The sequence below is a fragment of the Callorhinus ursinus genome, unplaced genomic scaffold, assembly GCF_003265705.2.
Source record: "Callorhinus ursinus isolate GAN/ISIS: 27379988/994484 unplaced genomic scaffold, GSC_fseal_2.0 scaffold4, whole genome shotgun sequence".
NCBI classification, from domain to species: domain Eukaryota; kingdom Metazoa; phylum Chordata; class Mammalia; order Carnivora; family Otariidae; genus Callorhinus; species Callorhinus ursinus.
The window spans coordinates 61,389,163-61,402,829 of NW_027397066.1; the positions used below are offsets into that span (position 1 = coordinate 61,389,163).

The window sequence follows — 13,667 nt, forward strand, 5'->3', positions numbered from 1 at the left end:
CGTGTGCTGGAAGTGGTGTCTTCCCGACATTAACCTCTCCACTTTAACCTCTTCTAAAAGACCCAACCAAAAGATCACCCTTTCTCTCAACACTATTTAATCTGGAAACTGTTTCAGTGCAAACCACCATTTAAACTCTATGGGTCACTGGGGTTTTTCTGGATAAAAGGAAAAAATTCTATCCAGGAAAAAGCCTGTTTTGGGGGGGGTTTTTTGTTTTTTGTTTTTTTTTCCTTCTCGCCCTACGTGATTGATCTGAGAGCTTGAATGCTGCTGGGAACTTAGCCCTTTCTATTCTCACTTTCTAGTAGAAGGAAAATTAATGAGACTGTGAGAACTGATTGGAGGGCGTTTGATTGGTTAGTTTTTAACAGGCTGAGGCAACACAGATGAGTGTGTGTCACCCTCAGGAATGTATCCACAGCGGCCTTCCTTGCTTGTGGGCAGTGCGTCCTGATGACAGATATAAGAACTCACTAATGAAGGGTCTGCAACATAAAGCCTTAAAAAGAAACACACACAGAAGAAAACTGTAAAACCTTGAACATTGTTATTTATATTTTTTAAAATGAAAAAATCATTATGTTTGTGTGCTAACCACTTATTTGATTCTGTTTTGTGGTGGACGTAGACAATTGCATTTGAGCTTTGTATTTTGTGAAAACCTTAACGAAATGAAGAATTCCAAAGATAGTCGCATTGAGCGTGGAGACTTTTGTTCTTTTCTTCAACCCTTGGCTTGTTGCTCTTATTTGTACAAATATGAGCAGACCTTCTACACTCGTGTTAAAATTGCGGAATCCCAGTTTCCCCTGCTGCCAGTTGCCACCACTTTCCTTCTGTAGTGTTCCTGTTGGAACACTACACCTTGCCCAGGAAGAAGGATTTGTGCAACATGGCTATCACATCATTTCCTAGTGCTTCTTGGCATTCCCACCCTGGTGGGGAGATAGAGCTCAATTTTACTAACAAGGACAACAGTTCTCCAATCTGTATACGAGGAAAGTCAGAAACCAAACCAATTCAAAACTGAATTCGTGCTGTCCTTCTGCATGGGATTTGGGCTAAATGTAACCTGTTTTAAGAGATATACTATGAGGCTGTTTTAATGATTTTTTTTTTAAGATTTTATTTATTTATTTGAGAGAGAAAGCACAGGAAAGGGAGCACACTCCCTGGTGAGTGGGGAGCCTCATGCAGGACTCAATCCTGAGACTCCAGGATTATGACCTGAGCCAAAGGCAGTCACTTAACCGACTGAACCACCCTAGGCGCCCCCCATCCTTTTTGTTTTTTCTTTAAAGATTTTATGTTTTAATGATGCTTTTTAAAAAGTTTTCCTAAGTTGTTAAGCCTATCAACCATCATTAAAAACAGCCTTCTTAATATCTGAAGACTAATTTTCCACTGTCAATCTGAAGATTGCACAGTGCATCTGAAGACTAGGATTTTGCTTCACAATAATGACTTTCTGCAGGGTACTCTAGAGCGCACTGGGAGGTGGAAGGAGGCTAGGGCCAGTGGCCAGGACAGCAACAACCTCATACTTCCAGCAGGTGGTGCATCCTGGGCTTTGGTTTAGTTTGTTGTTGTTTTATGTGCTCGACCCATGGCTAGTGGCCACCTCTGCTAATTTGGACTGCAAAAATAACTATAGAGAACTGAAAAGTAAAACTTGTATGAGAGGCCAAATGCCCTTTTCTCCCCTAGTACATTTTAATTACTTAATGAACTGTATCTTCTGGTTAAGAACTTCAAAATTATAGTTTTGTTCCCTGATACAGATGTCTTTTGATGAGCTTAGAACCAACAGGCCACCCAGACGTTTCTTGTGAGCAGTCAACCAAAGCTGTTGCTTCCCTTTTTGGAGGTTAGACGCTGACTCCCATTGGTACAGTGGGACAGCACCTCTGTCTCCCAGGAATGTTGTCAGAAGCTGCTCTCTTACATCCAAAGGTCCCATTTCCCAGGGACTCAGTGGAACCTGTGGTGGCGTTCAGTAACCACACCACATGGTCATTTTGAGGTAGAGAAAAACAGCACATCTGACATTTCCTCAGGCTTAGGCCAACACAGGAGCCCCAGATCACTTCCGGTTGGTAATTAACTGCGTCTTGCTGATACTGAGTGACTCCTTCCATCAGACCAGGTGGGAGCCAGCCAATAAATGTCTTCAGCTGCTCCCAGTGAAATTCCTCAGGGGGATTCTGGGGCCGCCCACATTCCCAACACTCTCCAAAATGATTCTTCTGAAGGATTTGACTGGGCACACTTTGTAAGTCTTTTTCAATCACTTTTCTAATTTATACATGTCAAGCACAGGACATGCCTAGGACATCATCCCTTCCTTTGCTACACTGAGATGTTCTGTCGTTAAGTGAAATGAGGGAGGTATCAGGTGCAACTCTGAAAACTAATTCTTAGGGGATGTGATACTTACTATGGCAGGACTTGACCTTTGCTTGACGAAGAGAAAACCACTAACTTAATTTCCATTATTAATTTTTAAATGCCTTTAGCTCAACAGTAAGTCTGTTCTCTATCCCCTTCCTATTTTTGGCATTCTCTTTCCACTATTAAAAACAATCATCTTGGGGCTCCTGGGTGGCTCAGTCAGTTAAGTGTCTGCCTTCGGCTCAGGTCATGATCCCAGGGTCTTGGGATCGAGTCCCACATTGGGCTCCCTGCTCAGCGGGGAGCCTGCTTCTCGCTCTCCCTCTCTGCCACTAACCCCTGCTTGTGCTCTCTCGCGCGCGCTTAAATAAAATCTTCAAGAACAAAAAGCAGTCATCTACAGAAGCCATCCTTTTTCCTCCCAACAATACCTTCAGCCAAGATCATAAGCAAATCAACCCTGAGCATGTTGTTGGTCAGGACTTCAAGGATGTATGTTCACAGTCAATAATTGTTCCTGTGGATGCAATCATTTCTGAAATACCAGGCCCCATCAGAAGTGGTGGATGTGGGATGGCCTTGCAATAGTCCAAATGCTGATACTCAAGGAACCTGTGAAGTTCTAAGAAGGGATAGGTCCTGCAACAAAATTGGGAGTCCTCCAACTTCCTGGGCCACTTGAGAAGTTCTGGGCATGTTGCTACACGCTGGTTGACTCAGGGCTTTCTCCTGCTGTTTTGTTTCTTGTGGTGGCTGCTTAACCCCAAAGAATGCAGGAAGGTTCCATAGTGAAAGTGTCTGAGATTTTCCAAGAGACACTGGTGAAACCAAACATTTTTTCCTCTACTCCAGGGGAACATTTTAGGTTTTGTTTTGCACAACTGGTTTCCAAACTTGAAGATTAGCAAGCATGGATCAACCCCAAAGAATCACAAGCTATCTATTAAAGTGAGGCGTGAGGGCCTTTGAGACATACAAAAGAGAAATCAGGAGAAACCAGCCTGGTATACCCCAGTTTTCCTATTATTCCATTGTTAGTACCTATTCTACGATTACTTCTGAGTGTAAAAGTTAAGATCACAGTTGTTCCTAATATGAGTGCTACCTTAAGCTTATTTTTTAAGTATCTTTTACCAAGATGTTGGGGTTTTTTTTCTGGATATTAGGAGAATGTTGGCTTTTTATTCTTATATGGTTCCAAATTTACTTGTCTTTAATTTTCCATGTTATTCGTTTTAGTCTCTTAGGTTGGAATTATTTTTTTTTCCTTTAGAAGAGCATAAGTCTTAGTCACCTCATTACTGGCAAGAAAAAGGAAGAAATTCAGCCTGAAAGAACTCCCTCCCCAGCAAAGTGTAAAATGATCAGACAAATGTAAAGGGGCCATTCCACACAGAAACAGTATACTGGGGACAAGGTATTCCTTGTTGCCTTAACCCTGGGATGAAGCATGGGATGAAATGATAAAGACCATTTTAAAGTCAGAAGGGAACACATGAACAGTTTTCTTATTTGTATTTCTAAATAAAATTTCACTTTTCTTATGGAAGCTCATTCAGACACTAAATCACAGTTTCTCCAAAATACTTTGCATCAGAGTCACAGGAGTGCTTGTTAAAAATGCCCATTGCTGGGGTATCTGGGTGGGTCAGTCGGTTAAGCGTCCAACTCGTGATTTAAGCTCAGGTAATGATCTCATGGGTCATGAGATCCAGCCCCACATTGGGCTCCGCCCTCAACCAGGAGTCTGCTTGGGATTCTCTCCCTCTGCCCTTCCCCCCACTCATGTGTTCTCTCTCAAATAAATAAATCTTTTAAAAAATCCCTATTGCTGAGACACCACCATGGAGGCTGCGAATCTGTACCTATATAAGTTCCCTGGGTTGTCCTGATACACCTCACCATTTGAGATGAACCGATACCAACCATTTGTACAGTTTTTATCATCATCACAGAAAGACTAACATAAATTTATGTAATAACAATCCCAGAATTCAAAGCCCTGTCACGTTTACTCAACTACATCATTATGAGTTAATATTGTCCCCACTATTTTTGTATCATCCCCACAGTTATGATATGGGTTTTTTTTCCCTGCTCACTTTCTCTTAGATTGGCTTTAAATCTGAACAAGCTAAGCATGTATTCAGGCTCAACTGCACTACTTTTCCTCAAAAGGAATCAACCTATCACACAATGTCAGTAATTTGAAGTCCTGCCATGATATCTGCACTAACTTGAAATCGCAGCTGACCTTTACAGTGGGGGCTTTCTTCAGATTTCTGTTGCCCCTTCCCAAGTCTCAGGCTACATAGGAGAGGTAGAATTTCTCTTGGTGCGGATTTGATAGTCTAGCTTATGACACAAAAATGTCAAATTTCAAAAACCCTAAAGTCAAAACTATGTAAGAAAAAAAGTTGCAAATGAAGAAACTGGTTCATTTATTCTTACATCATTCTATAAATTCCTCTCTGACATTCTGTCATTGGAAAAGCAGCTCTATTTCTTGCTAAAACATCAGTATTGCCACTCCTTGACACAGTGGGTTGAACAGGGTAACTTTAATATAAAGAATTATTAAACTCCAGTGAATGCCTATAGGCTATAAAGAAAGTTGATTACCCTGAGCTAAGGGAGACTACACAAGGAAAGATAAACTTGGAAAGGGTCCCCCTTCCCAAGACTGGGGTTCAGACCTCCTTGGAGAACTTAACCCACCCACAGCAGAAGAGTTTGTTGGTTTACCCAGGCCAGAGCTGGTCTGTGATCCCTGAGCAAGTAGGAAGCAACCCTCCAGAGTGCAAGCTGGGTGCGGCCAGTCAGCAACCAATGGCAAGACGTGGGGGCCCTGCAGAGGGGGTGGTCACTCAGTGGAAACCCTCTAAGTTGCAGATGATCTGCACAGGGGAGCAGGTGTTGGCAGAATGCCTTCAGGGCACTGAAGCAAGAATGAATTCTTCAGGGTGTAGGTTTGTAGTCCACAGGGCTGGGAGATGCTAATCACCTGCTAAGGCTACAAGATCATCAAGACAAACCGTGGTTGGGGCAGAACTCCATCAGATGTCCCATACCCACACCACTCATACACCAGTCAGTAGCCCAAGAGCATGATAGTCCTTTTCTTCCCTCCTGCCCCTCCAGCATCATCTAGATGATGATTGAGATCCTCCCCTTTGGGACACTGACAGGTCTTAACATGCCCTCAACTACTAGGAGACACAAAGAATGAAGAAAGCTGACTGGAAAACTACATAGGTTTGAAAGACAACCAAGAGCTAGGGTAGGGTAGGGTTGAATGAGGAGTTTCATCTCCTCTGCGATGCCACTCTTTGAAGACTGGGAGAAGTGGCTGTTTTATTTAATGCACAGAAACCAACACAGAAAGTTAAAGAAATGAAGAAACAGAGGAATATGTTCCAAATGAAAGAATAAGATAAAAGCCCCAGAAAAAGAGCTTAATGAAATGCGGATAAAGTGATTTACCTGATAAAGAGCTCAAAATAAAGATGCTCACTGAGGTCAGGAGAACAATGCATGCACAAAGTGAGAATTTCAAAAGAGAGATAGAAAAATATAAGAAAACGCCAAACAAAAATCAGCTGAGAATACAATAACTGAAGTGAAAATTCAATAGAGGGGTTCAACAGAAGACTAGATGAAGTGGAAGCAAGGGTCAGCGAACTTGAAGACATGGCAGTGGAATTTATCCAAAGGAGCAAAAAGGAAAAAAAAAAAAAATGAAAAGGAGTGAAGATAATTTAAGGGGCTTATGGGACAACATCAAGTGGACTAATATTCCTATTATAGAGGTCCCAGAAGAAGAGGGAGAAAGGGGCAGAAGCATTTTTGAAAAAATAATGACTGAAAACTTTCCTAAATGGAGAAGAAAACAGACATCCAGATCCAGGAATATGAGACTTCCAAATAAAAGGAATCCCAAGAGACCACACCGAGACATGTTATAATTAAATTGTCAAAAGTTAAGCACAGGAAAGAATCTAAAGAGCAGCAAGAGAAAAATGACCTGTTATGTTCAAGGGAAACCCCAGAAGACGGTCAGCAGATTTTTCAGCAGAAACTTTGCAGGCCAGAAAAGACTGACCTGATATACTCAACAGGCCGAAAGAAGAAGGAAAAAAACCTTGCCAACCAACAATACTTTACCCAGCAAAGCTGTCCTTCAGAACTGAAGGAGAGAGTTTTCCCGACAAGAAAATCTAAAAGAGTTTAATAGACCAACCTTACAAGAAATGTAAAAGGGATTTCTTTAAGCTGAAATGAAAGGGCAGTAGTTAATAATAGGAAAACATATAAAAATGTAAATCTCACTGGACACAGTAAGAATATAGTCAAATTCAGAGCAATACAATGTTGTAATGGAGGTGAGTGAATCACAGAAATCTGGTATGAATGTTAAAATACATAAGTAGTAAAAGTAACTATAACTACAATAACTTGTTAATTGATACACAAGATAAAAAGATGTAAAATTTGACATCAAAAGTATAAAATGTGAGGGGGAGAATAAAATGTAGAGTTTTAGAATGCATTTGAACTTAAGCTGTTATCAGCTTAAAATAGACTATTATAATTCTAAGATGTTTTATATAAGCTTCGTGGTAACCACAAAACAAAAATTTATAGTGGACACACAAAAGATGAAGAGAAAGGAATCTAAGCATACCACTAAATAAAATCATCAAATCACAAAGGAAGAGAGCAAGAAAATGAATAAAGGAATGGAACTACAAAAAAGTCATAAAATAATTAGCAATATGGCAATAAGTCCATACCTGTCAATAATCACTTTAAGTGTAAATGGACTAAATTCTCCAATCGAAAGACATAGAGTGGATGAATGGTTTAAAAAAACAAGACCCAAGTATAGGCTACCTACTAGAGACTCACTTCAGCTTTAAAGATGCACACAGACTGAAAGTGAAGGAATGGAAAACATGATCTGTACAAATGGAAATCAAAAAGAAAGCTGGGAATAAACATACTTATATCAGACAAAATAGACTGTAAGACAAAGACAATAATAAAGAGACAAAGAAGGTCATTATATAATGATAAAGGGGTCAATCCAACAAAAAAATGTAACATTTATAAATATTTATGCACCCCACATAGGAACACCTAAATACATAAAGCAAATATTAACAGACCTGAAAGGATAAATAGCAGTACAATAATAGTAAGAGACTTCAATACCCTACTTTCCTCAGTGGACAAACCATCCAGACAGAAAAATCAATAAAGAACGTAGGCTTTAAATGACACATTAGACCAGATGAACTTAACAGACATATACAGAACATCCCATTCAAAAACAACAGAATACACATTCTTCTCATGAGCACACGGAATATTCTCCAGGACAGACTGTATGTTAGACCACAAAACAGGTCTTAATAAATTTAAGAATACTTAAATCATATCAGGCATCATTTCTAACCACAATGGTCTGAAACTAGAAATCAATTACAAGAAGAAAACTGGAAAATTCAAAACACATGGAGATTAAACAAAATGCTACCAAGCAACCAATGGGTCAAAGAAGAAATCAAAAGAGAAATTTAAAATATCCTGAGACAAATGCAAATGGAACCACAAAATACCAAAACTTAAAGGATGAAGCAAAAGCAGTGCTAAGAGAGAACTTTATACTGAAAACACCTATATTAAGAAACAAGAAAGAGCTCAAACAACCTAACTTTACACTTCAAGAAACTTGGGGAAGAAAAAAGAACTAAGCCCAAAGTTAGTAAAAGGAAGAAAATAGCAAGTTCCATCAGAATGGAAATAGGTTAATCAGCAACTAAAAAGACAATAGAAAAGATCAGTGAAACTAAGAGGGGGTTGTTTTAAAAAAAAAAAAAAATGGTTAGCGAGACTCACCAAGAAAAAAATGAGAAGAGTCAAAGAAATAAAATTAGAAAAGAAAGAGGATTCATTACAAGTGATATCACAGAAATACAAAGGATAAGAAATTGCAATAAACAATTATATCCCAACAAATTGGACAACCTACAAGAAATGGATACCTTCATAGAAACACACAACCTATAAGACTGAATCATGAAGAAATAGAAAATCTGAACAGACCAACTACTAGGAAGTATATTAAGAGGTATTTGATTATTAATTCAATAAACAAAAGGCCAGGACCAGATGGCTGCATGAGTGAATCTACCAAACATTTAAGGAATACCAGTTCTTCTCAAACTCTTCCAAAAAATAGAAGAGAATACTTCCAAACTCATTATATGAGGCCAGCATTACCCTGATACCAAAACCAGACACTACAGGGAAAGAAAATTATAGGTTAATATCCCTGATGAACACAGCAAAGATCCTTCACAAAACAGAGCAAACCAAATTCAACAATACATTAAATGGATCATATACTATGATCAAATGGGATTTCTTCCAGGGAGGCAAGGATGGTTCAAAATACACAAATCAATCAACTTCATACACATTAACAAAATGAAGGATAAAAATCATAATCCTCTCTATATATGCAGAAAAAAAATATTTGACAAAATTCAAGATCCATCCATTTTTTTTAAGATTTATTTTTAGAGAGAGAGAGAAAGAGCAAGTGAACACAGTGATGGGGAAGGGCAGAGGGAGAAGGAGAGAGAGAGTCTTAAGCAGACTCAGCACTCAGTGTGGAGCCCAATCCAGGGCTCAATCTCACGACCCTGAGATCACAATGCTTAACAGACTGTGCCACCCCAGGTGCCCTCAAAATCCATTCATGATAAAAACTCTCAACGAAGTGGGTACAGAGAGAACATACCTCAACATAAGAAAGGTTATATATGACAAACCCACAGCTAACATCATACTGAACAGTGAAAAACTGAAAACTTCTCCTCCAATATCAGAAACAAGACAAAGATGCACAATCTTGCCACTCTTATTCATCACAGTATTAGAAATTCCAGCCACAGCAATAAGGCAAGGAAAAAACATAAAAGCCATCTACATTGGAAAGGAAGTAGAATTGTCACTATTTGCAACTGACATGATACCATATATAGAAAACTCTAAATGTCTCCACAGAAAATTATTAGAATAAGTGCATTTGGTAAAGTTGCAGGATATAAGGTCAATATACAGAAATCTGTATTTCATTGTATCACTAACAATGAACTACCAGAAAGATAAATTAAGAAAGCAATTCTGTTTACAATTGCATCAAAAAGAATAAAATATCTAGGGGTACCTGGCTGGCTCAGTCAGTAAAGTATGCAGCTCTTGATCTCAGGGTCATGAGTTTGAGCCCCACGTTGGGTGTAGAGAGAACTAAAAAACAAAACAGAACAAAAACAAAAACAAAAAAACAAACTTTAAAAAAAAGGAATCAAATATCTAGGAATAAATCTAACCAAGGAGGTGAAAGACCTGTACAATGAACACTATAAGACACTTTTGAAAGAAACTGACACAAATAAATGGCAAGATATTCCATGCTCATGGATTGGAAGACTTAATTTTTTTACGGTTTTATTTTCAAGTAATCTCTACATCCAATGTGGGGATCAAACTCACAACCTTAAGAGTCACATGCTCCACTGACCGAGCCAGCCAGGCACCATGGAAAAACTAATATTGTTAAAATGTCCATACTACCCAAAGAAATCTAGAGATTCGATGCAATCTGTATCAAAATTCTAGTGGTCTTTTCACAGAAATAGAATAATCTTAAAACGTGTATGGAACTACAAAAGACCCTAAATAGCATAGCAATTTTGAGAAAGAAGAACAAAGCTAGGGAGGCATCACACTTTCTGATTTCAAACTATATTACAAAACCATAATAATTGAAACAGTATATATATATATATATATTTTTTTTAAAGATTTTATTTATTTATTTGACAGAGACAAAGGGAGAGAAGGAACCTAAGCAGGGGGAGTGGGAGAGGGAAAGCAGGCTTCCTGCAGAGCAGGGAGCCCGATGCGGGGCTCGATCCCAGGACCCTGGAATCATGACCTGAGCTGAAGGCAGATGCTTAACAACTGAGCCACCCAGGCACCCCAAAACAGTATATATTAACATTAAGACAGCATGTAGATCAGTGAACAAAACAGAGAGCCCAAAAATAATGCATATATGGTCAATTATTTATAACAAAGGAGCCAGGAATATATAATGGGGATAGACTCTTCAATAGATGATATTGGGAAAATTGGACAGTCAAATGCAAAAGAAGGAAACTGGACCCCATTTTACACCATACAGAAAAATCAATTCAAAATGAATAAAATATTTGAACTTAAGACCTGAAACCATATAAGTCCTCAAAGAAAACATGGGAGGTAAGCTCCTTGACATCAACCTTGGCAATGATTTTTTGGATTTGACACCAAAAGCAAAAATAAACAATGGGACTGTATCAAACTAAAAATCTTCTATACATCAACAAAATTAAAGGACAACTTATGGAATGGGAGAAAATATATGCAAACCACATATCTGACAATGGGTTAATATCTAAAATATATAAAGAACTCATACAACTCAGTAGCAAAAAAAAAACCCCTAACAATCCAATTTTTAAAATGAGCAGAGAGGAACTGAACAGGTATTTTCCCAAAGACATACAAATAGCCAACAGAGGGGTGCCTGGCTGGCTCAATCAGTAGAGCATGCAACTCTTGATTTTAGGGCTGTAGGTTCGGCTCCACATTGGGTGTAAAGATTACTTAAAAATAGAATCTTTAAAAAAAAAAAAAAAAAAGCCGAGGGGCGCCTGGGTGGCTCAGTCATTAGGCATCTGCCTTCAGCTCAGGTCATGATCCACTCCCCCTACTTGTGTTCCCTCTCTAGCTGTGTCTCTGTCAAATAAATAAATAAAATCTTTAAAATAAATAAAAATTTTTAAAAACTGCCAAAAGATACATGAAAAGGTGTTCAACATCACTAATCATCAAGGAAGTGCATATCAAAATGACAATAAGTTACTACCTCACACCTGTTAGAATGGCTATTGTTGAAAAAGCAAGAAATAACAAGTGTTGGTGAGGATGTGGAAAAAAAAGAGAACCCTTGTGCCTTGTTGGTGTGAATGTAAATTGATGCAAACACTAGGGACAATAGTATGGAGTTTTCTCAAAAAGTTAAAAATAGAACTACCATATGATTCAGCAATTCCACTTCTGGGTATTTATACGAAGTAAACAAAATCACTATCTCAAAAAAAATAGCATTGCCATGGTCATGCAACATTACAATAGCCAAGAAATGGAAACTACCTAAGTGTCCATCAGTAGATGAGTGGGTGAATGGGGGTGGGAGAAATGGGTGAAGGTTTCCAGAAAATATGAACTTTCAGTTATAAGATAAATAAGTCCTAGGGATGCAATGCAGAGTGTTGACTATAGTTAACAATGCAATATTGTGACTATATTGTACTGTATATTTGAAAGTTACTGAGAGATCTTAAAAGTTCTTGTCACAAGACAAAAAATTACACCACCAAAAAAACCACAAATGATCCAATTAACAATGGGTAGAAAACATGACCAGACATTTCTCCAAAGAAGACATACAAATGGCCAACAGACACATAAAAAGATACTCAACATCACTCATCATCAGGGAAATGCAAATCAAAACCACGATACCACCTCACACCTTGTTAGAATGCTTAAAATAAGAAACACAAGAAACAAGTGTTGGCTAGGATGTGGAGAAAAAGGATCACTCATGCACTGTTGGTGGGAATGCAAACTGGTACAGCCACCATGGAAGACAGTACAGAGGTTTCTCAAAAAATTAAATATAGAACTACCATATAATCCAGTAATCGCACTACTGGGTATTTATACAAAGAACAAAAACACTAATCCACAAAGATATGTACCCCTACGCTTACTGCAGCATTATTTACAAGAGCCAAATTATGGAAGCAGCCCAGGTATCCATCAATAGATGAAGAGATAAAGAAAATGTGGTATATACATACACAATGGAATATTGGTCAGCCATAAAAAGAATGAAATCTTGTCACATGCAACAACATGGATAGATCTAGAACTTATGCTAAGCGAAACAAGCCAGTCAGAGAAAGGCAAATACCATATGATCTCACTCATATGATGAATTTAAGAAGCAAAATAAATGAACAAAGGGGAAAAAAAGCGAAAAACCAAAAAACACTCTTAACTATAGAGAAAAAAGTGATGGTTACCAGAGCGGGGGCTGGGTGAAGTAGGTGAAGGGGATTAAGAGTACACTCATCATGATGAGCACTGAGTAATGCATAGAATTGTTCAATCACTATACTGTACACCTGAAACTAATATCACACTATGTTAACTACACTGGAATTAAAATAAAAATTAAAAGAAGCCAGTGTTTTTTTAAATAACATTTACAACTGTATTTGAGTCAGCAAAAAAATTGGAAATCTATGCATAAAATAGAAAATTCTGCATAATTTTAAGTTGTTAATGCCAGAAGTCTCCAGTAGCGAGAAACAGTAGTACTCATTGCACTCTACACAGTTAAAAAATGTACTTAAAATATTTCCACTTTTATTTAATTTTTTCATCTATTATTCTATTTGGATGCCTACATAAGGGTAAGTGTATAGAGCACAAACACCGTGTAACTTAGGAATTATCTTACCATTTTTACTTGATATGATAGTGTTTCTAAACATTCTGTTCTACTCCTCCTTATTACTGAATGAATTAAGAATACAGTATGGGTTTGTGGCAGATGTTAAGTGACTGTCCTACTCACTACCTCCTTACAGTGTGCTGGCAATTTGGATATCAATTTCTCATCACAGGACAGGGATTAAATACTGATTATTTACTATCATTAATGATCATCCTTTTCTGATTGCTAACAACTGGTTTAGAGAAGTCATAGGACCCAATTCTAGACAAATAAACAAAGGAGGTATTTGACAGGTTTTTTTTCTGGAAAAGGTTTCTTCAAAGATTCAAGAAACCATGTAGGGTGAAATGGACTCTTATCTTTTGTTGAACATCCCCTTGTCTGGATGTGATGCCTGGTTATGTCTTTCAAAAATGAATTTTTACTTAAGCTCAGGTAATAGGGCAGCTCCCAGCACTAGAGCTTCAGCAGGTGGCAGATACATGCTTCCAGAAGCAAAGCATCATTGATGGCATCCAAATCTGGCTTCTGATGCCAGCAGATCTGGCCCCGTCAGGTAAGAGATGAATCCATGATGTCATCTGACACCAGGAAGCAAGCCTGAAGCAGCTCCACACACCAGCCCATA

General features: G+C 38.3%; 1 protein-coding gene across 1 annotated transcript in view; it reads left to right on the plus strand.

Moving 5' to 3' along the window:
• The window catches only part of SHROOM3 (shroom family member 3), a 192,516-nt gene extending 191,217 nt beyond the window's left edge, over positions 1-1,299 (plus strand). Inside the window, 1 exon segment of the mRNA XM_025887670.2 lies at positions 1-1,299. Coding sequence (XP_025743455.2) covers positions 1-47 — 47 coding nt within the window. The 3' untranslated portion in view covers positions 48-1,299.
• Positions 1,300-13,667: the final 12,368 nt, after the last annotated feature.